General features: G+C 40.0%; 1 protein-coding gene and 1 long non-coding RNA gene across 3 annotated transcripts; one reads left to right on the top strand and one right to left on the bottom strand.

The window, feature by feature from the left end:
* Positions 1-22,071, top strand: ZNF366 (zinc finger protein 366). Of its 2 annotated transcripts, none has more exons than XM_066180725.1 (5): positions 1-61; positions 4,681-6,009; positions 8,071-8,262; positions 13,965-14,139; positions 16,132-22,071. In XM_066180725.1, exons 2-5 carry the CDS (start codon positions 4,711-4,713, stop codon positions 16,665-16,667), a joined length of 2,202 nt encoding a protein of 733 aa, XP_066036822.1. In that variant the 5' UTR covers positions 1-61; positions 4,681-4,710; the 3' UTR covers positions 16,668-22,071. The 2 variants fall into 2 exon arrangements, with proteins under 2 accessions (XP_066036822.1, XP_066036821.1); XM_066180724.1 differs by lacking the exon at positions 1-61 and adding an exon at positions 1,542-3,540.
* On the bottom strand, positions 1,503-18,075 carry LOC136288027 (uncharacterized). Its single transcript, XR_010720470.1, has 4 exons — positions 18,039-18,075; positions 6,084-6,175; positions 4,846-4,996; positions 1,503-1,587 (listed from the first exon to the last, which is right to left on the bottom strand). It is a non-coding gene; the product is annotated as an uncharacterized lncRNA (long non-coding RNA).
* Positions 22,072-27,724: the final 5,653 nt, after the last annotated feature.

Raw genomic sequence — 27,724 nt, 5'->3', positions numbered from 1 at the left:
TGTGATGCCTGTAGCTGTGGCCAGTGGAATAAGCCCATATGCTCAGTGAAAGCAGTCACAGGTTAGTAGCGCAAGAAAAATGTTTCTTTCTAGTCATTTAAAGGAGTTCTACAATTCTGTGTTCCAGAAAGAGTGAAACTTTGCACAAAACTGTGTGTGGAAGAAGGGAGTAACAAGCAGCAAGAAACAAGTAAACAATTGGAAACAACTTACTGTCATTTCTGGGTACTTTTGGCAGCATTTCAATAATCCAACAAAAGCTGTAAATAATGTAGCTGAGTCCTCAATTGCTGTGGGCTTTCAAAAGAATTTTATACCCTTATTGCTGGGGAAAAATGAGATACAAAGTTGAAAGATATTTGAGGCACATGCTTTATAGGGAAGATTTTGATCTATAAGCATTATGTTCAAATTGTGTGAGTTTACTTTGCTAAAAAGGATTTTTAAAAGCAATTTCATCTCTTTTGGAAAGAAGTTGAGAATTTTTCAATATTCAGGGGAATCTCTTCCCCTTCCCCCTCTTTAAGCCAAACCTTTTTACTCAAAGACTTTTCAAGACCTAACTGTTCCTTATTTTGACCAGGGAGCTAGCGTGACAAGGAGGCACTTGGATGAATACCCAGTAAAAATTCTCTCTGATGGAACATGCACACACATATTACATATATATGGATGGATGCACAAAGAGATAGTGTGCAGTTTTGGGTACCGCATTATATGAAGAATATAAATGAAGATTGTGAAGGGCCTTGAGGGGAAGCCCTATGAGGAGCAGCTGAGGTCATTTGTCCTGTTCAGCCTGGAGAAAAAGAGACTGAAGGGAGACCTCGTTGCAGTCCACAACTTCCTTGTGAGGGGAAGAGGCAGGGAAGGTACAAATCCCTGCACTGTGGTGACCAGTGACAGGAATTGAGGAAATAGCCTGATACAGTCAGGGGATGTTTGGTTAGAATATCAAGAAAAGGTGTTTCACTCAGATGTTGGGCACTGGAAGAGGCTGCTGAGGGAAGTAGTAACAGCACCAAGTCTGACAGAGTTCAAGAAGCATTTGGACAACACTGTCAGGTACATGGAGTAATGCTTGAGGGTGTCCTGTGCAGGGTCAGGAGTTGGATTTGGATGATCCTTATGGGTTCCTCCCAAATCAAGATATTCCATGATTACTTGAATTGATATTGTGTATATATATGTGCACTATTTCCAGTCAGTGTACTAGTGACTGAAAGTAATATCATGGTATAATTATGAGGTACTTGTCCAAGTTGCAAGCAATTATTTTATCTTTTCTTTTTGTCCAATGTGGGTTTTGCAACATAAGTTTAGATATCCTTCAATTTTTCCTTCAGTTAGTCCTTCTTCTTTGGGAGTTGTTTGATCCTTTTGTCTGAACTTTCTGTCTTAGGGTTTTGTTCCTGAGCCTTTAGCTTCACACTTTTATGTCAAAGATAATTACTCAGTCTATACTATTAGAAGGAAACAATCTGTTTGCAGAAAGTTAAGATGCCTTCTCTTGCCTATGGCCTAACTAGGTCACAGAGATGTGCTTTCATCTATCTTTAGAAGAAGGCTTATCCAGCATGGAGCTTCCTGAAATAGAAATAGGAGTGTATTTAGTGCTCCATTCACCTTCATGCTCTCCACCCAGCATTTCCAAGAATGATGGTATAAATAGAACCAACATGTCACATTTGATTGAGGGAAAATGTGTCTAGTTTTCCAACCTAACCTTTGCCTGGTTGGCTGGATACATGCACACAGACACATTCATGTAAGTGCATCCCTCAGGAGGGCCACAAGAATGCAGCAAACTTATCAGAGAGAAAACTCTGAGAGGCTAAAACCCAACTGGAACTTAATCCAGCCACTGCCACAAAAAAAAAAAAAAAAAAAAAAAAAAAAAAAAAAAAAAAAAACCAAAACAAAAACAACAACAACAACAACAAAAAAAAACCCCAGAGGAAGTTTCATTTATGTATATATTCACATCAAAAAGTGGGCTAAGGAGAATCTTCATTCTTTGTTGGATGTGGGGTGAAACTTTGCATCAAATGGTGAAGAAAAGGCTGAGGTACTTTGTGCCTTCTTTGGTCCAGTCTTGCATAGTCAGACCAGCTGTACTCAGGGTGCTCAGGCCTCTGAGCTGGAAGACAGGGGCAGGGAATCAAATGAAGCCCCCATAATCCAAAGGGGAATAGCCAGCAACCTGATACAACACTTAGACCTGCACAAGTCTGTGTGACTGATGGGATCCACCCAAGGGTATCAGAGCAGCTGGTGAAAGAGCTCACTGAGCTACTTTCCATTATTTACCAGCACTCCTGGATGCCCCAGCTCACTGGAAGTTGGCAAATACGACTCCCACCTACAAGAAGGGTTGGAAGGAGGGCTGTGGAGCAGCTCATCCTGAGTGCCATCACACAGAACATACAGAACAACTCAGCAGGGAATCAGCCTCAGCCAGTATGGGTTCATGACAGGCAAGTCCTACTCCCACAACAAGAACTGCTTCTATGACTCGCTTAGTGGAAGAGGGTAAAGCAGTGTATTCTGTCTTCCTGGACTTCAGCAAAGCTTCTTACACCATTTCCCACAGAGCTCTCCTGGAGAAACAGACAGCTCATGGCTTCATGTGTGCACTGTTTCCCATGTAAAAAAGAATGTCAGGATGCCCTGGCCCAGAGAGTGGTGGTGAATGGAGTTACATCCAACTGGCAGCCAATCACCAGTGGTGCTCCTCAGGGGTCAGAACTGGGCCCAGCCCTGTTTAATATCTTGACTAATCATCTGGATGACGGGATGGAGAGCCCCTTCACTCAGTCATTTTGCAGGTGACACCAAGCTGGGTGGGAGTGTCGATCTGCTGGAGGGCAGGAAGGCTCTGCAGAGGGATCTGCACAGGCTGGATCATGGGCTGGGGCCAATGGTGGGAGGTTCAACAAGGCCCAGGGCTGGGCCCTGCCCTTGGCTCACAACAACCCCAGGCAGGGCCACAGGCTGGGGCAGAGTGGCTGGAAAGCTGCCCACAGGAAAAGGGCCTGGGGGTGCTGGTGACAGTGACTGAACAGGAGCCAGCAGTGCCCAGGTGGCCAAGAAGGGCAATGGCATCCTGGGCTGTAGCAGCAATGGTGTGGCCAGCAGGAGCAGGGCAGGGATTGTCCCCCTGTGCTGGGCACTGGTGAGGGCACATCTCAAACCCTGTGTTCAGTTCTGGGCCCCTCACTCCAAGAAAGACATTGAGGTGCTGGAGGGAGACCAGAGAAGGGCAACAGAACTGGGGCACAAGACTTGTAATGAGTGTCTGAGGGAGCTGGGGTTGTTTAGCCTGGAGAAAAGGAGCTTCAGGGTAAGACAATCACTCTCTACAACTGCCTGAAAGAAAGTTGTAACCAGGTGGGTATTTGCCTCTTCTCCCAGGTAACAGGTGATAGGCAGGAGGAAATGGCCTCAATTTGTTCCGGGGAAAAAAACCTCTTCACAGAAAAGGTGGTCAAGAATTGAACCAGGCTGCCCACAGAAGTGATTGAGTCACCATCCTTGGAGGTATTTAAAAGACATGTCGAAGTGGTACTCAGGGACATGTTTTAGTGGTGGTTTTGGCAGTTTATGGTTGAACTTGATGATCTTAAAAATCTTTTCTAAGGAAAGTTTTCTGATTCTGTAACTCTATAAAGACAAGGGAAAAGGTAGAAGCCTTATTTAAGATGAACCAAAATCTATAACCAGTGTTTTAGATAAACCACACATCCAAATGAAGTTCCCTGTATGATCAATGGAACATAAAATTTTGCCACAAGAAAATTATTAGTCTGCCTCATCACACTGTATCATCATATATGCTCAGAGCATTTTTAGGTGTCAGTTACTCTAGAGTTCCAGGGCTTTCGTTGACATCAGTTCTATATTTAGTTTTATAGTGGTGGTTTTGCCCACCTGTTCAGAAACAAACAAACAAACAAACAAAAAATCTCAGATAAAGCCTATTAAACTGAATGTAATTTGGAGACTTGTCAAATGTCTTTCCTCCCCCAGATCTGCCAGGCAAATATCTCTGTGATTAAAACAAAGAAAATAAATTAATCTCCGCCTTCTTATTACAATACAAAGTGCGAGCAGCCAGGAAACATGGCGCAAAACCTGATGGTACACAGTGTCCTTAGATCACTTGGCCATTGTTTTCTCTCACAGCAGCACATGTTAATGATACAAAGAAGTTTAACATTTTTTGGCTTTGGCTTTTCATGTCACAACCATAATAAATGTGCATATTATTGTTTGTATTGCCATATCCTTTAGATGCACCGCCAATTTCTAGAGCCTGCTCATGCACAGCCAAGGACAGAATTTTGCCCACAAACAGATTGACTGAATTAAATTAGGCAGAAACATTGCCATACTGATTCATCTGTGAAATAGTGTGTCACAGTACAGAATGTTTATGTTGTAAAAAAAATGTTGTGCGGGTCAAATCTGCTGCAGGAAGACCAAAGCTTTTTTCTTTTCACTTACAAAGTTAATTCTGCTTCAAAAGGTCTTTGTCTCATATAGACCTAAGAAATCCTTAGTTGTATGTATTAAAAAAAACCCAACAACCTTCAAAACAATAAAATGGTCAATAGAATGTTAAATCTGGAAGAATAGGAAGAAATAAGCAGATTTAGGGTTTCTTTTGCTTATTTTAAGGAATTTGGGCCACAGAGAAGAAAATTGACTATGATGAAGGACGAAGAAACAAGTTTTAATGTGGACAATACCCAAGCCTCTCCCTTCTCCCGCTGCCTGCACCCACTCAACCCCGCTACAAAGCCACACAGAACAACACAATTTGATGAAGAATTCAGAACACACCTCTCACATTTCCGCTATGGTCCTCCTCCTCTTGAAAATATGGAAACGTTACAGGGGTCCTTGGAAGGAGGGTCTCGTAAACGCAAGAGCATGCCAACGAAAGTGCCTCCTCCCATCACCCTTGAGGATTCCTCATCATCACCAGACAGACCTGAAGATCACAATGACATAGGCTCTTCGAGTCTCCCCTTGGTGTTCCAACAGCCAGCTCAGCCCAAGTATAGTTCCCAGATGATTGACCTCTGCAACTTTGGTTTTCAATTCTACAGAACTCTGGAGCATTTTGGAGCCAAGCCCATTAAGCAAGAACCAGTGAAGCCTAACATGGCATGGCCCAGTAGCCCAGCATTCATGCAGGCTCCTTACCCTTACTATCCTAAAGTCCATCCTGGCTTAATGTTTCCTTTCATTGTACCACCAAACCTTCATTTCAGGAACCCTTTTCAAATGAAAAGACCTCCAGAACCACCCTTCAGGAGGGCTGAAGTAAGAGAAAGTGGTGAAAGCAAACAGAAAGTAGAAAGGGTAGATGTCAACCTCCAGATAGATGACAGCTACTACGTTGATGTGGGGGGTGAACAGAAACGCTGGCAGTGTCCCATGTGTGAGAAGTCCTATACATCCAAGTACAATTTGGTCACCCACATCTTGGGTCACAGTGGCATTAAGCCACATGCTTGCACCCGGTGTGGCAAGCTTTTCAAGCAGCTGAGCCACTTGCACACGCACATGCTGACACACCAGGGCACTCGGCCACACAAGTGTCAGGTGTGCCACAAGGCTTTCACTCAAACCAGTCACCTTAAGAGGCACATGATGCAGCACAGTGACATCAAACCTTACAACTGCAGGATCTGTGGCAGGGGTTTTGCCTACCCCAGTGAGCTGAAAGCACATGAGTCTAAGCACGAGAGTGGACGGGAAAACATTTGTGTGGAGTGTGGTCTGGACTTTCCAACTCTGGCCCAGCTGAAGAGACACCTGACCACCCACCGTGGCCCTATACAGTACAACTGCACCGAGTGTGATAAGACGTTCCAGTATCCAAGTCAGCTGCAAAACCACATGATGAAGCACAAAGACATCCGCCCCTACATCTGCACTGAGTGTGGCATGGAGTTTGTGCAGCCCCACCACCTGAAGCAACACTCCCTGACTCACAAGGTAAGCCAGCTGTCACCTTGCATCTGAAGTTAGTACGGTGATTATCTAGGCTATTAAAAGATAAATATAGGTACCTCCTCAAAAATGTTCCTCTTGCCAGCTGCAGAGGCTTATGCAGAAACCCCAGCATTGGTGGCAGTTCAATCAGCCAGATGACTTTGTCAGCCTTAAGAAAGCACATGCAAAACCCTACTTTGTTATAAGCAGGAATTCAATTAAACCCCCATATCACTTTCCCAAACTGGATTCACATCTCTCTGTTTCTTGGGGTTTTTTTTCAGGATGGCCTTCAGTAAAATTATGCAGAGGTGTATAACCACCCCCCGATCCCAAGACTTTAATAGATTTTTTTTTTCTAAAGGCCAGTTCTGATACTTTGTTCTCTTAATTAGGAAGTACGTGGGTTTTGCAGTGGACTGTAGAAAAAAAAAAAAAAAAAAGAAGTATGTTATTACTCATCAGATTTTGAAGAATCATTGTAGTGAGACATTTAAAAAGCAAAATAACCCTAAGAAAAATTCCCATTTGTGCATATCCAGAACGCCAGTTAGTAGAAATGAACAAGCAAGATCATAATCACAGCCAATTCATATCAAGTGTCAGTCTTGCCACTGCTGACAGTGCTGACAGCAGGGTCAGCTCAGGGTAGGAGAAAGCTTTGGAACATTTCCGAAAGGATTGCTTTCAAAAATAGGAACAATGTAATTGTTCTATCCAAGAAGTTCTGAAACTCACTAGTCACTTTTGCAAAAATAATAAAGCAACTCAAAACCTTTCACTTTAAAAAAAGTTTGCTTCCAGATTTGCATTTTTTTCCCATGACATTTGAGTTTTTTAAGGCTTTTACCTTAAAAACACTAAAAATACAGAAAACAACAGCACTTGGGTCTTATAGTCACATATTCTTTGAAAATCAGACAACTACTACTTCCACATTTGCTTTTTCTTTTCTCCTTCATGCTTATAATTTCTGTTCTTTCTGGAGATTCCCTGGTCTTTGGATTTACCATGCAAGATTCCACTAACTGAAGACTTAGTAGGGTTTTTTTGTCACAGGGAATGAAATGCCTCTGAGCCCTTAGAGAGCTTCTGCTTCTTTGCCCAGCCGCAGGTGGATTCATCTGTGAATATAATTTACAGTACTTAGCAAGTAAAAGCAACTAGTATCAGATGAGCGGACACTTGAAACTGCTGGTGATGTTCGGTTTTAGCTTTGTTATTAACTGTGAAAACCACTGACAGTCATTTCACATCTTTTTTAAAGAAGGACTGTGAAAGGAGTAATTTCTCTCAGCCCCTCACTAGTAAATCCTTATTACCTTCAGCAAGTTAAAATCTTAAGCTGTTTAGTAGCAAATTCTTTGATTTTCCTAGTGTCTAAATCAGTGTTTGAGAAGCTGACAGAGCACACGGATGGTCAAGAATATTGAATTATGAAGTAGTAAATTGAGTGGAGAGCATAAAAAGTGATAGAAACGTTCCATAAACCTCATATAAAATGAAATCATTCCACAACAGTTACATAAAAATACCACTAAGAATAAACACATTTTTCTCTCTGCAATAAATGCAAGATGTATAAACTTATTTGGTGATCCTGCTTGACTACTCTCAGTTACTTTGCTTATTTTGCATAACTTTCTTCAAAATAGGGCTGTGCCTTTTCCATAATCCTGTCACATTCAATTATTAAAGGCAGGCACTACTTCAGTCTTTTAACTTGTGGGCTTTTATTCTAGGTCGGTAATTGTATATGTTTGATCAATTACTTTACTTAAGCAGAAGAGCAGAAGAGGGAAGCTCTGACACTGATTATGTCTGATTGATTTGTAAACAGACTTCATTATTTCATTAAGCTTACATTTTGTTTTACTTCTCTGCTTCCCAGAAGCTTGTAAGAATTTGTCAGGAGAAAATACATAAGTACCTTGAAAAATGTTAAAAGTGAAATAATTTATTATCGACTTTGCTAATGCAGAATGAATAATTCATAAGTTGCTGTACTGATGATTAAATTACCTAGAAAATTTTCCACCTACAGAATGTTTTCTTTTCTTTCAGGGTGTGAAAGAGCACAAATGTGGAATCTGCGGCCGGGAGTTTACCCTGCTGGCCAACATGAAGAGACACGTCCTGATCCACACCAATATCAGAGCCTATCAATGTCATTTGTGCTTCAAGAGCTTTGTGCAAAAGCAGACTCTCAAGGCCCACATGATTGTTCACTCTGATGTCAAACCCTTTAAATGCAAAGTAAGTGCCTTTGGTGGCAGAGGCATTAACCTACAATATATTTCTCTGGTATTTTCATCTTATGATATGGTAGAATTAGAAAAACAAAACTTGCTGACACACACAGCAGTTGCATTCAAAAATTAGCATAAACCAGTCTGATTTTCTTTCTTTATCCAGGTTCTGCATATGTAACACAAAATAATGGAGGTAAATACCTGTAGTTTACTCCCTTTCCCTTCAATATCATTCCTCCTCACATAGTTTTGGGTTTTTTTGCCTTGTGATTGTTTAAGTGCCACAGACAATAAACACATCTGACATTTGCTTAGTATGACCATCCAAACAGAAATTTAAGTGCTTGATAGCTTGAAACACTGACAAAAAGCAGAAATTAAGTCACACACCCTGCAGAGGATCATGGAAAAGCAGCAGCCACAATTTCACACAGTAATGCTATGCAACAGTTCAAGAAAGGAGTCAGAAAAATCCACAGCAAAATAAAAGCACAGAAGGGTTTTGAACGGGCCAAGTGTGATTACAAGACTGAAATTCAGGGTAGGATATCAATATGTTAACAAAAGAGCCTCTGAGACCACCTGGCCTTTCTACAATCCTGTGCAAATTCCAATTTGCTGCTTTCCCCCAGCACTGGAGGCTGACATTGCCTTTCCATCCTCTCTTCTCCTCCCTTCCCATAAACCTTTAAGACTTTATTGACCCTGTTTACTTCTAATATATTCCTTAGGAATTATTCATATCTATATTCTTATTCAGTATTGGATGCTACGTCTGCCTATCTGATTCATTACTGGAATCATACGTTGGGAAGTCAAAGGCAGTAGATTTTTTTCCCCACTTTAATTTGTTCTAAGATGACTGTAAATACAGAATGGAGTGTATTACCCAGCTTATGCATAAGTAACTGAAGACTGATTTGGAAACCATTTCTAGAACTCTTTAATCCTGCATCTTTATGATATTGAATATTTTCTTAAAAGGAACATTTCATTAAAAAAGCAGAGATGGATGAAAAATTTTAAATGGAATTATTTTGTCTTCAAAAAAACCATAGAATTTCAAAATGTCATAGGAATATATGATATTCAGTGCTAGTTTTAGTAAGAAAATGTCAAAATGAAGCTTTCTGGCTTCATCACTTTGCTTTGTTAACTTCAAAAAATTTGCCTTGAAAAACTAGCAATGAATTCTTCCAACTTCAGTGTTTTGTTTTAATTTATGTCTTATGACATAAATTATGACAATAGTATTTTGTATAGTAGTGCTTACATTGTTCTGTGTTGATTCAAAAAAAAATTTTACTGAAATTCTTAGAGTGTAACTTGTCAGGTCTGGTGGAGGTTTTCATTCTTTGAGAACATCTGCAAACCTGCCTTGTTGTTCCCATTTCAATGAAATCCTCCTCTGACTCCTCAAACTTCAGCGAAGAAACTCAATTTTGGATCAGATTTTGTGGGTGCAGTGTTTGGATCCACATGACTTTTTTGGGTACGTGCAGATTAGCTGGAAGGTTGAGTTCAGCTCAGTGTTTGATGATGACAGACTATTGAAACTTGGAGAGGGCAACAGTTGGAACTGGGAAATGGAGTATCACCAGTATGTTTTCCAGACAGTAACAAAAGCTCTACAGGAACACCTGTTTTTCTTATTTTTTTACTTTTCTGTCCCCACCCAGTGTTCCGATGAGGAAAGAAACAAGTGAGCACAGTGGATCTGTTTCTCAGATGGCTGAGAGGGAATGAATTAACATCAGAGCCCCCTGATAGCGAAGATTGCAACAATAAGCAGAGGCAGAATCAGGAATTGCTTTTTTGCATTAGGAACATCCTGACATTACCTCTCTGACAGAGCCCTCAAAGACACTTGAAAGCAAATATTCCTGGCTGGTACTTGCAGGGTTAAGGCAATGACCAGATAGCAGCCTTTTGGCACCAAGCTCCTCCTCAGCAGAAGGAAGGATATAGCTGTATGAACAGCCTGCTTAACAATGGCTCACATGTCCCCGGGGAACTGCCTGCAAATAGATTTCATCTTGCTTTCTCTTGTACTTTTCAAAGCTTCCTGTTTTCTCACGGTCCTTTTGGACAGTTTACAGTCATTCTCCCTCTCCTTCTTTCTTTGAGGAAAGGAACACCCTTCTTCTGAAGAAAAAAAAAAAAAAAGAAAAAAGAAGAAGAAGAATGCAAGGGAAAGAGAGCACAGCAGTAGCCTTTATACTTCACCACATGCAATGGTTTTCTTTACCTTTTTCTCACAGCAAAAGAAAACACGAGCTTTCCTATGTGTCTAATCACAGCTAAGCACATACTATCAGAAGTGAGGGAGTAGCAAATAGTTGTCCCTTCTGTTTCCTCACCCAGCTGCAGCCTGGATCTCTGTTTGATTTTCCCCCAAGGAGTGAACTTGTCTGTAGCATTTAAAGGCCTGAGCCCACATTGTCATGTTTATTTCTGTTTAAGAAAGAACACCTGAAGAGTTGTGAAGGTATTCCACCAGCTGGTGCAGCAGTATTAATTTGTATTTGTAGAGAAAGGCTCCATAAAATTTACTGTTGTTTTTAGTGCTGAAGCAATCAATGTTTCAGACCTCCAATAAAGGATGTAATGGATTTTTCTTCAGCCAAGAAAATTATCTGCAGTGGGTGTTTTGAAAACCACTTTTTTCCCCCCATCTAAAAATATGTGTTTTAAATAGGAGTCTGAATCAAAGAAAATGTGAGACAGAAGTACTTTGAGTAGAAACAGGTGAATCATCTAGAAGGATGTTACTTCAAGTGCTGGCTTAGGAGGACAAAATCTAGGGTTGAACCAATGCAGACTTTTCTAGCAAACTATACCAAAGTCCATTTCACCAGCCAGTGCAACAAAATCTGTTCAACAGACTTGCAGCTGAGGTACTCTCTTCAAGACCTTAATTTTATTTTTTCTAAAGTAGACAGCCTAACAGAAAGTCTACAAGTAAACCATGTTGTTCCTGATATCACAAGTTCTTTTGCATAAAGAACTTCTTTTGCATTCTCATCTCCTTGAGTGCTATGGTGCAGTGTCGTGGGTTCTGCTGGAACTCCTCCCATGCAACTGTCTCAGGGTCACATTTCACACCCTGCTCATCAGTGCTCACAAGGCTGTCATGTCAGAGAGAAAGAAAATCTTGTAAGATTTTCTAGTTTGATCTGCAGACTCAGGCTCTTCATTGAGCATTAGCTGTGCACTCCAGCTAGATTTGAGTTGCAGTGTTCCAGCATATAAGTGAGAAACCTCCACCTTTTTGCATCTGGATCATAGATATTCATCTGAAAGGTGTCTTGTGCCTTTTTGAAATGAGCAGTAAAACAGAGATTATGCCACAGAGACCCATCATTCTGAAAAACAATTTTCCTCTCTGCATTTCTTTGATTTTCCAGCCACACCTGTGCACTCTAGTACCATTTCCTAATGTCCCCTGAGGAGATTTCAGGACAAGAACACATTACACATCTTTAAGATATGCCTGACTCTGGGAAGTGGAAAACCTGTCAGAGACACAGAACTTTTACGCTGAAAAGAATTATCCTTTACCAAGTCCATGTCTTTTCAGTATAAAGAAAGAGAAACAAATATTGTCTTGACAAAAAGCGACTAAATGCTCCTCCTAAATCGATTTTAATACTCAAGACCTTGTAAAGATAAGGGTTTGCATGCAGTACTGAAGCCACTCATCTATTCAACATGATTTTCCTTGATTAGTAGTTCAGGCAGAGAAGACCTAGCTATAGGAAAGCAAGTTCTGGTGATAACATATGTCAGCCACAACACAAGCAGATAACCAGAAGCCTTCAGCAAAGAGGTGTCAGAGAGATATTATTGTTGACATTGTTGTAGCAAGAGTAATCTCGACATGTTATAGGAGGTTCCAGCAGCTATCGAGATACATTCAGCTGCTGTTACTGCTATTAGTCCTTGCAAGTTTTCTGTGCTCATTAGTAACACTCAGCAGTAGACAAGAGTCTGCTTCCTCCCAGCACTTTCTGAACTATTTTTTGGTTCCATCATTTCTCTGAGTGTAAATAGTCCTGTGTATTAAATTTCTTTGAACGTGAAGAAGACAGTATTCTTTCCTCAGTGTATGGATGACCCTCGGAAACAACTAACTTACTTTTAAAAATTAATTATTCACTTTCAGTGGCTATTCTTCTTTTTCCACCGACTGTCTTGTCTAACACTTTGCTGACAAATTTATTTGCTAGAGTTTTCATTTTAGTAAGCTCACACACAGAAAACCACAAAAGGGTACATAAGCAGCTGAAACAAATAATTTTTGAAAAGTAAGTGAATGGTTTCAGAGTCTTTCTTTTTGCAGCACTAACTCAGCCCTAGTTTTTATTTTAAAACAGTACACCTGGTAACTTTTGTATTTATGAACTGATTCAATTTTTCCTCAAGAAAGGGCTTCAAACAGAAAGCATACTATACCTGTTTCTCCAAGGATCCTTTCCCTATCTACATTTCATCCAGATATTCCAGGTGATGACTTTCTGAATTTGCATCTATAAGTTCTGTATCAGTTCTTCTGTAATACCCAAATAAATAAAATTGTAATTCAGATTATACAAAAAAAAAAAAAATCTGGTGGAGTCTTAGTAATTTCTATTTAGTAATTGTCTGCCAGATGGTTACCCTGCTAGATAAAAGTTTCAGTTACTCAGTAGTGGTGACTCTGGTTAATTTAGTAATAGGAATAATCAAAAAAAAAAAATTCAGTGGTAAGACAGGTCAGGAAAAAAAATGTAGAAAGAGAACACAGAAGTTTGCAGAGGATGGAAATAGCCACTTGAAAGTGAATAAAATTATAAATCCTGATGAGGAAAGACCAGAAGACAAGTAAGTCTGGATGCCTGTAATAGTGATGTCAAACTCTCATGTCTTGAGAATACATAAGAGTCCAGACTACAAAAGGACCCATCTAAATAAACAAAAATGAATAAAACCCACCCTTATTGTTCCATCAAAGAGAAAACTACGATCAATGGCTTGAGCTGGCAGGAACATACTTCAGGGAAAGCTGAGTCATTCCTGCAGCCTCATGACTGTTTAAATTGCAGCTTATTCACCAGAGACAGTGAAACACAGGAGTTGATAAACAAATGATGAAAGAAGCAGGGAAAAAAGGGGTGAGCAAGAAACAGAGAAAAACAAGGAATTGCTTTTTCTAACTTTAAGCAAAATGTGCAGCCATTTCATTTCCATTTAAAGAGAAGTAATATTTTGCTTGACTGTTTCACAGAAACCCGTAATTTGTTTTATTTTATAATTCCATTTCTGCTTGGCATTGTTCTTGATTAAAGGATAGATGTATAAACTACAAATGGAACGGTTCACCAGGGCAAAAACTTGTTCTTTGAATCTCATTCAAATTAAGAGCCTTCCAGATTACTTCATCAAATCTTTCCCCTCCTCACAACAACATTGACTGGTTTTAGAGAATCCCTGGCTATTTACGCTGATGACCAATATTAAAAAATCTCAGCAATTCAGAACGCCTTAGACACTCAACCATATATTTTTGCGTGTAGGATTTTTGCCTGGAGCTTTGAAAAGCTTATTGCAGCCAAAACCTGCCAGGGTTTAAGTTGAAAAGCGTAGGTCCTATTTCCTTCAAAAATGTTGTCCTTGAAAATACTGCTTCAAACTAATATTTTTTTTTTTTTTTTACCATTTTTACAGCTGTGTGGAAAGGAGTTTAACAGAATGCACAATTTAATGGGACACATGCACTTGCACTCAGATAGTAAGCCATTCAAGTGCCTCTACTGTCCCAGCAAATTCACCTTGAAGGGGAACCTAACCAGGCACATGAAAGTCAAACATGGGGTCATGGAAAGAGGATTCCACTCTCAAGGTAATAATTTTCAGCAAGAGCATTCTCTGTGAGATCTGAATATGCATATCAGTAAAACACAAATGGACTTCGTACTACAAATCCACAAACCTGTGACATAGATCCAATGCTATTGCAAGAGGTAGAATCCCATAAGCCTGTGAAGCTGTTATTAGCTGTATTACTAGTGTTATTACAGTATTAATAGCGTTACATATCAGTGACATATGTCCAAAATAAATCATAAATTAATCCTAAATTGACAGAAAAAGAAAATCTGGCACACTTGCGGTCCTTTCTCACTGCTTATTGGATTCCAGTCTGGAACAGGGGTGGAATCTTCGACGGGTCCACATCCAGGAGCTGTGGTCATTCTGTACTGTATTGGCATAGCTGCTGTCAGATGAAGGCCATAGGCTCAAGATTCCATTTACAAAGAAGCACATGAACAGGAGGAGATACTTCTCAAAGTATAAATCTCACAGCATAAGAATTTTTAACTACTGAGGGCATCCTGCAAAACTTTTCCTGTCTGCCACCCACCACATATGCTTCCTGAAGTCATCCTCATGTACACAGATCAATGCTATCTAAAGAAGTGGGGGAATTGTGGAGAATTTTTTGAGGGCTTGGGTACCCATGATATGTTTTTTTAAGATTTCACAGATAAATAATTCTTTAGTGGGCACGATTTCTTGGTGTTCCTCACATTCAAGTTTTAGGGCAGCTTAGCACATGTGTAAAACACTTACTCTAATGACATTCGGTGTGAAATTCATGATGATCCTAATGGCTAATGAAAAAAGTGGTTTTTTTCTGTAAATCTCCTACAGCATCATGCTAATTAGACAATTGCTTGTAGTTGGAGGTTGCCTAAGAGCTTTTCATTGTACAGAGATTCTGCAGCCCTTGAGGCTTATCAGATACGAGAAAATTTGTGAGGCCTGATACCTGTTTATGAATCTTTTTAACAAATACACCTTGTTGCAAAATAACATCTGCTATCCAGTGAGACTGCACTTATCCTTCAGAAACTGGATTTAATTGCTGAGGGGGAAATAAAAAAGCAAAGAAAACAAAAGCAAGTAAAATACTGACTTCCATAGGTATTTGCTATCGGATGAAATCTTCACCTTGCGTTGTCACTAGTCTTTAATGAAGCTGGCCTATGCCTGCAGTATCTGAATTCTTTTAAACATGTCTCAGTGATGTCCACAGATGCCTCTTGGATAATCTCTATTTCCAGCTAAAGGGAGGACACTGACAAATACTAAAACAAACCAGATCCAGGATTAGATGCACACTTATATACACTGCTCAAAATCATCATTTCTTTATAATGATTTCCTCAAGCTGAAGCACTATCTAGTGCATAGAGATTTTCAGTTGATTGGTTCTCAATCAACTGAAGTTGATTGGATAACTGAGTAGATTTCTCAATCAACTGAACTCAAGTGGATGAAAGGGGAAAAATTAAGGAGACTCATAGACTGCTGAGACTGTTGTCTTTTCATTTTTGAAGTCTTAACTTCGAACCACAGTGTCCATAGAACAAACACACGACCATGTTTTTAGTCTCATCCACTCCTCTGAAAAACAAGATACAAAACCTGGGACTTGGATTATGGACTGTGATGCTTTAGATCCAAATTTTCTTTTAAAAAAAGAATAGGAAGGAGGAAGTGAGGAGGTTGATTGGCTAAATTTGCTTTACAAAAGGCCAGATCATTTCACTTTCCTTCCCAGCTACATCATCCAGGGTCTGGCTGTATAAAACATTGTTTTTTGTGTCCTAATCTGGTTGTGAAGTGTATAAAATAGCACTCCTTTTTGCTCTCGAAGGAGGTGCCATGAGATATAACAAGTGAAGTACTTGGAGATAGCTGGATGGAAGACAAAAGTAAAATATGAAATACAAAGACACCTCAGATTTTGTTTTTAAGCCATGTATCAACTAGTAAAATTGCCTATATATAATTTTTTCCTTTTCTCCTCCCCTCAAACCACTACAAGGTTTTGGAAGAGGAAGGATTGCTTTGTCCCAGACAAATGTCTTGAGAAGCTTGGAACAGGAAGAGCCATTTGATCTTTCCCAGAAAAGCCAAGGGAAGGGAATCTCATTTCATTCTGATGGTGAAAGTGCCAAGGGAAGCTCGTGCCAGGAGGAAGAGGAAGACAACTGCTACGAGGCAGAGAGGTACAGCCCTGCCACCTACCATCACGATGACAACAAGCTGTACATGGCTCAAGATCTCTCTGGCAAGCCTGAGTACGTGATCAAGGACTTCAGAGAGTCCTACTGCAATGAGAAGGAAGAGGTGTTAAGTGAGGGAGGACTGGGGAAGAGGATAGGGAATGCAGACAAAGAGGAGAGACGTGGAGAGGGAGAGCTTGCAAACAACAAAGAACATCTCAGCTTTAGGTCCTTTGAAAAGGCCAGACTTGGTCACTCTCTCTCTGATTACTTGTATTTCAAGCACAGGAACAAGAGTTTGAAAGAATTGCTGGAAAGAAAAATGGAAAAACAAACGATGCTTATAGGCATTTAAAATGGACATTTTGAAACAGCTGGAAAATGGTAACCAGAAAGATTTTAAGATGAATTGTAAGCTACTAAAGCCTGGAAGTCTGTAGTAGTATTTAGAAATTAATAAGCCAAATTATTAAAAAAAAATTAGGGTAAAGCACATATATTACAAGAATAAAGCAGCTCGAGGTCACCAAGAAATGCAATAGATATTGAAAAAATAACAGGTTTATATTTATCCATTTAATGTATAACAGACAATGGGTTGGGTACAGAAGTTTACTTCCTATTATATGGGGATAGATACTTACATGCAATTTTCTACTTAGCAGAAAGCAACATACTTTAGCATCTGATTTATTATCTGACTAAATATATATGAACACTTCTAACCATATGCCTCAAAAATACCTGAAAATACAAAGTATTTCACATTATAAACCAGAGTACTATTAAATATGACATGCATGAAAACACTGTCAACATTCAGAACTAACACAGTCCAAATACTCTGATTTACTGAAGTGACTCTTAGTTCAGCTGCTTACAATGAGAAATGGGGACAAAATTAATAAGAAATACTAATGTCTTGGGAGGCAATAAAGGACAGTTCTGTAAGGCTTTGGAAGGACTGGAATTTATTACAAAAGCTAGTCCTCTGGCACAAGGAATGTTAGTGCTTTGCTGTGTTTCAGCCAGTATGGGAATATTCAGAAATTCTTGAAGTGGAATAGCATAGATTGTGTGGTCACTTTTTTTTCTACTGCCTGCTTAGACCAATACATTTACTGGGCAGCATCAGCATGCGGCATTCACAGTCTTGCCATAGTTACACACAACACAGTGTGAATCATTTAATTGGAAAAATTATGCAGCTTTGCCATTGATCTCTTCAGTTTATCATGACTAGTAAGGATAATTTTTAAAAGCACAGATCTCATCAGTTTTTGTTTCAGAAGGTAAAAATCACCCTTACAGAAAAAGCAGTACCTCGCAGAGGAAAACTTTCCTCTTATTGGGGTCAGAAATCTTCTCTTATTAAACTTGAGCTGTAAGCTGCAGGCCTTTCAGACAAATTTCACTCATGCTGTTTTCACGGAGTCAAACTCAGCTTTTCATCCTCTGATTCCCATATTATTATAAGTTTATAGCAAACATGTAAAAAACACATACCATTAAACTTTTAATTGCATGAATACTCTGAACAGCATATAAGTTCCTGCATCTTCAAGAAAGACAAAAAGCAGCCCTGCGCCATCCTATGGCTCACATGGAAATAAAAATTAAATTAATCATAAAATTTGTCCTATGTCCTTCAGACATCCGAGCCCAAAAGGTTGAAATCTATATATATGGTACATCGCTTTCAAATATTACTACTTTCTTCACTTACCTGCCAAGTTCTTGATTTGAAATATATTCCAATCATGCCGTCTATATAGCAAGTTATAATTAACTGTAGTCATCTACTTATAGCTTGCTAAGACAAGTCATGCAGCTGCAGCTCTCTGCCCTGTAAGAAAACACACACCTGGCAAATTAATGATCCTCACACCTACTGGTTAATCAGCATTCACAGGACAAAGTCCTTATTCCTCATATAAAACTGGATTTGTGTGGTCCAAGGCTTTAGGCAGTGTTTTCCTTTTTTAAGGCTCAAATATGGCATAACACATGCAGAAATTCATGCAGAAAAAATTGTTGATGAAAGAAAGAGTCACATCCAGGTGATTGTTCCAAATTAACTTTATGTCTGATGTGCGTATTTTTAAAAATAAAAATGTTATGCCAAGTTGGACTGGAAGATAGGTCACTTTAATCCTAGAATTTAACAAGGCTTTGAAAGTGAGGTGTGTATTTTAGAGGTACATAGTCATGTTTCTTCAGGGATGAACTGTTCCATCATAAACATTCTTCTTCCTTGCTTTAGCTGTAAGACAATGCCTACTGCAAAAGAAGCCATTTTTCTTTCAAGGAAGACATTGGTCAAGCAAAGCAACTAGAAAATTTTTAGAATAACGAGTGAAACTGTATTCTTTCTTAGACTATAGGGGAAATGATCAGGTAGAAATTCAGCATGGTCTAGTAGATGGTCCCTCAGAGATGGAAGAAATTCCTTCAGTTAACTTCTTGACCCTAGCTTGTCCCTGCCAGACAAAAGCTCCCATTTGAGGGGTATACAGCCAAGAGCTGGGAGTCACTAATTCTTAGAAATTATCTCCCTCTTGGTGGTGTAGTTTCCTGCTGTGCATGGTTCAAGATCAGTCCACTCCACCTTTCCAGATATATTAGTTCCCAGGATAAGAAGAATAAGCAAGGAATCAGGAATCTCTGCAATTTCTAGAAAGATGATCATGCAGGTGGCTGGAATTTAGCAAATCCTTCACTCCTGTGGTGAGCAAAGTAGGAAAGTACACAGCTTTTCCATTGCAAAGTCTTGTGTGTTTATTGGAGAGTGCCATAGGTCAGCAAGACAATCCTTACCAAGAAAGAAACAAAGTATTACGTATAAATTGCAGTCCGGACAAATAGAGCAAAGGAGACATTTTCAGCAGAATTCCGCTCCCATCCACTAATATCAAAGGCTGTATTCTACCTGGGTTTCAGCAAAGCCTTTGATACTACTTCCCATGGTATTCTCCTGGAAAAGCTGGCAGCGCATGGCTTGGGCAGGTGACCTCTTCTCGTGGGTACAAACCTGTCTGCATGGCTGGCCCACAGAGTGGTGATGAATGGAGTTAACTGCAGTTAGCAGCAGTCACCAATGGTGCTCCTCAGGGGTCAGAACTGGGCCCAGCCCTGTTTAATATCTTGACTAATCCTCTGGATGAGGGGATGGAGAGCCCCTTCACTCAGTCATTTTGCAGGTGACACTAAGCTGGGTGGGAGTGTTGATCTGCTGGAGGGCAGGAAGGCTCTGCAGAGGGATCTGCACAGGCTGGATCATGGGCTGGGGCCAATGGTGGGAGGTTCAACAAGGCCCAGGGCTGGGCCCTGCCCTTGGCTCACAACAACCCCAGGCAGGGCCACAGGCTGGGGCAGAGTGGCTGGAAAGCTGCCCACAGGAAAAGGGCCTGGGGGTGCTGGTGACAGTGACTGAACAGGAGCCAGCAGTGCCCAGGTGGCCAAGAAGGGCAATGGCATCCTGGGCTGTAGCAGCAATGGTGTGGCCAGCAGGAGCAGGGCAGGGATTGTCCCCCTGTACTGGGCACTGGTGAGGCCACACCTCAAACCCTGTGTTCAGTTCTGGGCCCCTCACTCCAAGAAAGACATTGAGGTGCTGGAGGGAGACCAGAGAAGGGCAACAAGCCAGACAACATCCCTGGAGGCATTCAAGAAATGACTGGATGTGGCATTTAGTCTAGCTGACCAGGTGGTGATTGGTCAAAGGTTGGACTTAATGATTTTAGAGGTCTTTCCTTACCTAAATGCTTCTGTGATTATGTCATTCTGCAACTGCAAAAACTATGTCTACTGGAAGCACGCAGTCCACAGTTTCCTTTCTGACCTTGTAAGACAATGTGCCAGATGCGTCCTTAGGAAAGGAAATCACTGCAGACAATTCTGCGTTGTCTAAATGGTTAATCCAAACTCCTTCAGCCACACTCAATGCAGTAAATTTACCCACTTGGACAGTTCCAGTTCTCACTGGAGCAGAAGCACCTGACAGATACACACAGCAGGAAAAAAGTCCAAGAATGGCAATACTATTTGCAAGTCATTCATAACATGAACCCCTTCTCATCACATTTTTCTAGAAAGCAGAATATTTCTTCACAATGAGACTTTGAGATTTTGCCCAGTCACATAGTCACACTAAGCTAATTCTGAAACACACAAGTCTAATTCATGTTAGAATAGTAAGAAAAAACCTCATTTAAAACTGCAAATAATCAGTAAGAGAAATTACAAACAAAATTGTTACTGAGGTAAGAAGACAGTGCTAAGTGACCCAAACGAAGTGATTAGGGGATGAAAGTCCTCCCTACTGTAGAACATAATGCAAATGGGTCTAAGACACTTGTTCCAGAGAGGCCTCAAGGGACAAATTAAAAACTAAATAACAGCCTTCATTGTGAAGCACCTTGCTTTTCAAACATTAGTTATTTTCACACTATTTACATTGGCACCGCTTAGGGAACAGACAGTAACAGCCTTTGCTTTTTAATAGCTTTGAAAATGCTTTATAGAAATTTGCTGTCATAATGAAGCTATTTCCCATTAGTAATTTTCAAGGGATTAGCTTCCTTATTTTGCCTTGTGTAGAGGCTCAGAAGTCCAATAGAGACATTGCCTGTGTCCTGGACATTGGGGGATATATTTTCTTCTTTTTCTCATTCCTAATGTGAGTTTATCTATCGTCTTCTAGCTATGTTGTGGAAAAAAAGTATTTATCTTACTATTATTCAGTGTTACTTGGGTTTTCAGTTTATGGGGACACAAGAAACTAAAGCCCAGTCTCCACCACCTCTATACAAAAGCACATCTATACCATTTCCCTGCATTGTTGATGCATCCTTTTCTCATCCTTTCAGAGGGCATTACAGCAAATAAGAGTAGCTACAAACTTGCACAGCTGAGATGCTTCCAGAAGTCAGGCTGAGGAAAGAAAAATTTGCCCTACCATAATGAGTCTGGGCAAAAGAAGAAGGCATGTGGTTTGTTAAGTTAGAGGTTTTTCTGGGAGAGTTCTGCAAGACACACTGGAGTGCAGAGTAGGTGGAGGAAAAGCCAAAATCTGGGCTTATAAAGTTTAAGGGTGAAGATAGACAACATATTTACTAGGGAAGCAAAGTTGTATGTGACCTTGGAACAAGGTGTTTTCAGTCTGGCCACAGGGACTCAGCCATCTCCTTGTGAAACTGAGTTTTCCTGGCTGCCAGACAGCCCTCAGTTTGTGACAGCAAGACAGGTGCTCTGTGTTCAGAAGCTCAAAATACTTTATGGTAATACCATAATTAATGTTTATCCTGTGCTGTTTCCTGTAAAACAAGTTGCTGGAAAGACCAAGTAATGCTACTGTACCCACCTTTTTACAACTCTGTGTTTGTCTACTACCTATTCTTTGATTTCTCTCTTCATATGGTGCTGCTGGACTCTGCTGTTTTGAGTGTACAGTTAAGAAGTAATATAAGTACCGTATTTATTATTCCTAGAAGTTTTAATAATTATTAACAGTTTTGAAAATGTCATGTCTGCTTAGCTGAACAAGATGTAACAGAGCTAACATTTTGTACTCCTAACAGATTTTGCAAATAATGTGATGCGTATTTATTTCACTTAGAACATCGAGTTCCTATTTAAAGCCACAGCTCATGAAGTGAACCAACTATATGTGAATCCTTAGTTTCTGGCTTTCTATCTCAATAGTAAAAGTATGTATGATGTATTGTATTAATTTAAGGAAATAAATATGTACTGGAGAAGCTGCTGTACTTTGTATCGAAATGGATACGGAGCTCTTGGCGTTCTAGGTATTTTATATAGAAAATGCATGGGTTTGGTCTGACAAGGTCATCCCTCACTGAGCACCACTGAAGAGTGATTCTTGTAAAGGGAAGGCTAAATCAATGATGGAGGACTAGTTAAAAGACAAGAGCAGAAGAGCTGCCTGGTCCCCTAAAGCAGAGAGATAATTTTATTATTACAGACCACACAGAGGACATGAAAAATGTTCTGAAGTGATTACAGTATTTGTCAATTTGGCTTCAGACAAGCTAAAAGAGAAAGACCTTTCTCTTAGAGATTTTTTGAAGAACTGCATCATGTAAAAAGAGGGGAAAAAACAACCAGCTGCAGGGTAAGATTGAACTCAAGAAAATAGAATTCCTTATAGTTTAAGGAATAAGTAGAAAATTGGAATAAGAGACTTAATGTTACTTCTAAATGAAAGGATCACTTTTAAAAACTAATTAGCCACTTGAATTTGTTTGTTGAATGAGATCCTGATTGAATTGGCATCATCAGACTTCACAGAGAGCACTTCAAACTTTTTGAGCATAGAGAAAGCAACTGGAATGTTTGCTATAACATAACTCCAATGGTAACAAAGATAGATATTCTGTTTCTAATTATCAGAGGTATATTCCTTAAAAAGTGGAAGAAGGCTTATGCAAACAGTAAAAATAGGTGCTGGAGTCTAAAAAAATCATCAGAACTAAGCCTTTGTTTTCTTCTCTATTTTCTTATGTTTTCCCTGATGCTTTGATGGTAGGTAACAACTACTTATTAGGATTATAGACTTCCTCTACATGAGGAGGATGGGGTTATGTTGGAGAGTGACCTAGTTCATTCCCATGTGACTCAGTATCAGTGAATCTCAAAGTTTCTTCTTTGTCAGTCACAAAAATATGATTTAGAAAAATATATGTCTGGAATTTTTCACAAACTTCCTCTCCAAAATAGCTCAAAACTGAGCCATGTTCATTTAAGGTTTCACTTACACTTCCAAATTATCAGAAATTAAGTAGATGAGAAAGAGAGCCTCTCAAATGCTCCAGGGGAGCATTTCTGTCACAATAGTGACACGTTGAAAGGCCCAAAGAATCTAAAGGTATGGAGACTGCCAAATTAATACACAACCTCTTACTGAATTTGTCCCATTAATACACTCCTAGGCTCATGCAGTGTGATACAGCTAAATGTATTTGCCCACTGGTTCATAAAGCAAAAATCTGATCTAATAATACATGCAGGATGTCAGTAATTTCAGCATTTGCAAATGATGAAACATGCTGCTCATGCTGTTTCTATATATGATAATTTGTGTTATAATGGTATATGCTATATGATGAATCACATAGCATAATTTTTCCCAATGGTTTCCTGTAATGAAAGTGCAGCTGAACAGAAAACAGATAGATTATGAATAAGGCTTCTGGTGTCCTATCATTTTGATTATCCTCTCTGAAAAAAATGCTTTAAATCTATCCCATCACAGAAATTATTTAATTTGGGTGAAGCCAGACTTTCTTGTTACTGAATTATTTCCTGTACTGACGTATTTCTTGTAGTGGGAACATTTTATTCAAAAGACCTTCATCAATTTACATCAGTAAAGAATGTTAGCTTGTATTTTTGGATTTGGGATTCTGTGATCGTACACACTTTTTTCAGTACTTAAATACCTTACATTTCTGAATGGAAAATCACTGAGGAATGAATTATGCTCAAGACACTAATTAGCCAACTAAAAAATGGGTTGCAGTAAAGCTGACAATGATGGAGTTGTGTGAAAACTAGAAAGGTATTTCTACATTAAGGAGAACTATTATGAAATTAATGGAAATATGAACTGTTTAAAAATGTCAGAGAAAGTGTCACATCAATGTCTCTTAAAGAAATACACTTATACAAGGTAAGTGGCAGATATAAACCCCAAAGAATATTTATCAATATGTATTGATATGAATGATATGTTGCAAGGGATTCTGGAAGTTGCTTTATTCTTTACAGAATTTCTACTACAAGTTATAAGACTTTCCTCGAAACAGTAAATCATGATCTTTTTTGTTTGTTTCAAAGGCCAAAATGATTTTTCAAAATCAGGTTATAAAGCTAGCCAGCAACATAAATATAATGAGAACTGACAACAGCGGTGCACTCTTGCTGTGAAGAAAGCTACACTAAAATTGAAACAGCATTGTGCCAGGTACAGTCTGTCCTGAAGGCCTGTGAGAGCAGCACCAAGATGAGACAGGTCCAAAATTATATAGGTCTAATAAACATGCATGCAGACACTGCCTAGAAGCTTGATCTTTGGTGGAAAGCAGTAATAGCCATTCTCTAATGAGAGTTTTTACTAAAGCTGCTATGCAGCAGGTTCTAAAAGGATTGTATGAGACAGACTTCACATGAATAGTCAAGGCTAGACACTAGGAAAACGAATTCCACTGCAATGTTTCCTACAGAAGTGTCTGGGGCTGCTCACGACCACGGTGGCTCACACATGTTTGTTACCAGCCCTCTGTGGGAGGAACCACCCCCAGCCAGCTGGCAGAACGGATCATGAGGGAGCCTTGTGCAAATGTCACCCGTTACACTGCAGCCACTTCATTCTGAATATATTATCCCCAGGTTCAGAAAACCTGCCTGATTTCACTCAGAAGGGGATGAGGCATGTTTGTGCGGCCTGTTCAACCCACTTTTTTGTAGCACACCGCTGTAAGACAGAAATGTTTTAAGTAGTTGGGCCCATTTCACTAATGAACATCTGATGAGGACATCAGGATGAGCATTCCTGATTTCAGCAGTGACGTCAGTGGTCTTCCCACCGGACTCGTACTAGCAGATCCAATACCTGTACAGCATGAAACCATGCCACTACTCATTCCTGTTGGATACTTAACAGATTTATTTTATTCTAGAGCTTTAACTGTGCATTTTTAGGCTTTCATTTAGAGCCAATATTTGTGTAGATCCTATTATGCATAGAGAGGAGAGTGAAAGATTAATTGCATATGTTTTTGACAGACAGTGGCAAAATAGCAAAATACATTTTCTTATTCTTCTGCTCTTTTTTATTAAAAAAAAAAAGTTTCTTCTCTTTCCATTTACTTGTTCTCATTAACTCCTTAGGACCTTAGTGTTTAGACCACCAGTAATCTTTCTACAGGGGATTCTAAGTGGTCAGGATGATCTCTGAGGACACTGCTGCAGAGACATTTCTGGTTGGACCCAATGATCTTCAAAGTCTCTTCCAGCCTAGTGATTCTGTGATTCTCTTTTCTGCAGCTCAAGCACCTCAATTATAGCGTTGTCCAAAGGAGAGGAGCAATTATTTGTACATCAGAAAATTTCTCCATTTTGATTTTTTGTTTTCAAGTGTCTTCAACTTTTTGTCTTAAAGTCTTGTCCCAAATAGCCATGAGACATACAAAAAGAGTTAGAGGAGCAGGGAAAGACAGCATAATCATTTTGGAAGTCTACTTGATTAATAAAATAGATCATCTTACCAATACCAAATGCCTTTTACATTGTATAGTAAACATCCCTAAAATTTCTTTTGTTTTAGAGCTGCTTTATGTTGTTAACTTGATGATAAGGCCTACTTACCCAGTAAGTAGAAAGCTGTTCTACCTATTCTGGTCAAACCTGAAAGTCCACCAAAACCATTTAATTGAATAAGTAGCTTTTCAAGATTGACTCTCCATTTTTTCTTTGTTATATTGTAGTTTCTCAGTTCTGACCCTCCTGCCATTTTCTAATTCAGTTAAATGGATGCCTGGAGGCATCAGCAGAACCACAACTCCCTCTCCCTGTAGCCCTGTCCTCTCCAGCCAAGGAGTCTCTTGTATTTTACAAGCTGGTTACAGAACCAAAGTTTTTCACCTTGGTCTCATGGGTTATAAGCCATTGCAACCAGGTTTGTGGGAGAGACATGAGGCTTTTCCCCACTGACAGGGAGTCACACGCTTCAGACCCTGTGGCTCCCAGGGAGAAAGTGGTCAGGGTTGCCCTGTGGCACAAAGGAAAATTGGGGTCAGCCTTGCTCTAGGGAAAGAAAGGATGGAAAAAGTGCACAAAAGAGAACTACATCTGTACGCCATGACTACCATGAGTCAGCACTTACAATTTCTCCCATAAAGCTCAGTCTGAGGGGATGCAAGGGGTAGGGTCTTGATTAGACCCACTCTGTACAGTGGCTGGAATTATTTTAGGAAAGGCGCCTTTCAGGAGAGCATGAATACACTCAGGAGAAGTCAATTAGGCTGAAAACCAGCTTCATAGCTCAACTGGGAGAAAAGTGCAGTCATAACTGAGACACAGCTGTGTATTTCACTTCTCTTAGCTCCTCCCTTCACTTAACTCTACCTTCATTTTCTCAGGTCCTTCACCACTGCAGGCTACAAGCCATTCTCCTAACACCTTCAGCAGCAATGTGACAAGGATATTGTGCTCCTTTTCTCATTTTGCTCTTATGGGTTTCCAACATCTGTAAAGCAAACATTCCACACTCTCGGCTTTAGCTTCGTGTTCTGAGGAGACAGAAATTCTTCCCTTCAGCCTCTCTCCTACATTTTGCTGCTCCCTCAGCACGGTGGCTGACTGATCTCCCTCACTGAATGTGTGAGCTCTCTTTTTTCCATGCTGATGGAGACAATTCAACCAATTTCTTGTCCATCTCCTCACTCCTTTATTTCTGCTAGCCTGTTTGTGTTTGCCTTTACAACCTGAATAATGTCCTTTTCTGTTATACATTTAGTTGTTACGGAGCTCTGCTGTGTGAGAGGGGGAATAGCGTCACTTGCCTCAGCTGTCTTTTCTAGCAATCCTTTTTCCCCTTCTGCTCCATCTTCCTTTTGCTTATTCTTTCCTCTAGGCAGCTGCTACTGGCACATCCTCTTAACAAGTGGGAAGCTGTGGGTGGTTATGTTAGCCAGACTATAAGACCAAATATAGAGGAAAACTTCATGCTGCTCCAAAGCGTGTTAAGGTCCACTGTGTGAGAAAGTAGCAGTAGCTTGATATTTGTGGTGGATGGGATTTCACTCTCTATGTCTAAATGTAAATTTAAAACCTCTTGTCTTCAGCCATTCTATTAATGTTGCTTTTCAAAGGGTAATTTTTAAAACCATGATCTACAGGGAAGTTGAATTGACCTTCAGAACTGACTTGCTTTACCATAATCCAAGTGTAGCACATGTGAAGAGGACTACATGGAGACAGTTCAGCATACTTGAACAGCATCTCAGGTCAGCCTCCTGTCTTTAATGGGCAGCAGATTGGGCCTGATAGCCAGAGCAGTGGTCACCTCATCCAGTGGCAATGATGATGCCAACCTGAGCTGTTTGTCCTTAGGCAAGGCACGCAGGCAGGACTTACAAGACGACATCGTCCACCCCACAACTCAGATGGAAAACAGCTATAGCTCTCAGTTGAGGCTGCTGTCTGCAGCTTAAATTTTCAGCCCATTACTGAGGAAGGGATGTACCTAAAACAGGTGGCAGTAGACCTTTCAACTTTGAATGTCTGAGCAGCTGCCAGTTGTGTATTTACAATAGAAGATAAAATAAGGTTTCTGACAGCCAAACTTCCTTTACTCTCTCTTCCTTCTCCCATGGCTGAGGAGGCTCTGAT

The sequence above is a fragment of the Chamaea fasciata genome, unplaced genomic scaffold (assembly GCF_029207755.1).
Source record: "Chamaea fasciata isolate MVZ Bird 193981 ecotype frontalis unplaced genomic scaffold, bChaFas1.0.hap1 SCAF_4, whole genome shotgun sequence".
NCBI classification, from domain to species: Eukaryota; Metazoa; Chordata; class Aves; order Passeriformes; family Sylviidae; genus Chamaea; species Chamaea fasciata.
This window is presented reverse-complemented; position numbering and strand designations above follow the sequence as displayed.

Coding starts and splice junctions, on each gene's coding strand:
- ZNF366 (XM_066180725.1), top strand. CDS start 4,711: ATGATGAAGGACGAAGAAACAAGTTTTAATGTGGACAATACCCAAGCC. Junction 8,263..13,964: donor TCAAACCCTTTAAATGCAAA/GTAAGTGCCTTT, acceptor CCATTTTTACAG/CTGTGTGGAAAGGAGTTTAA. Junction 14,140..16,131: donor AAGAGGATTCCACTCTCAAG/GTAATAATTTTC, acceptor AACCACTACAAG/GTTTTGGAAGAGGAAGGATT.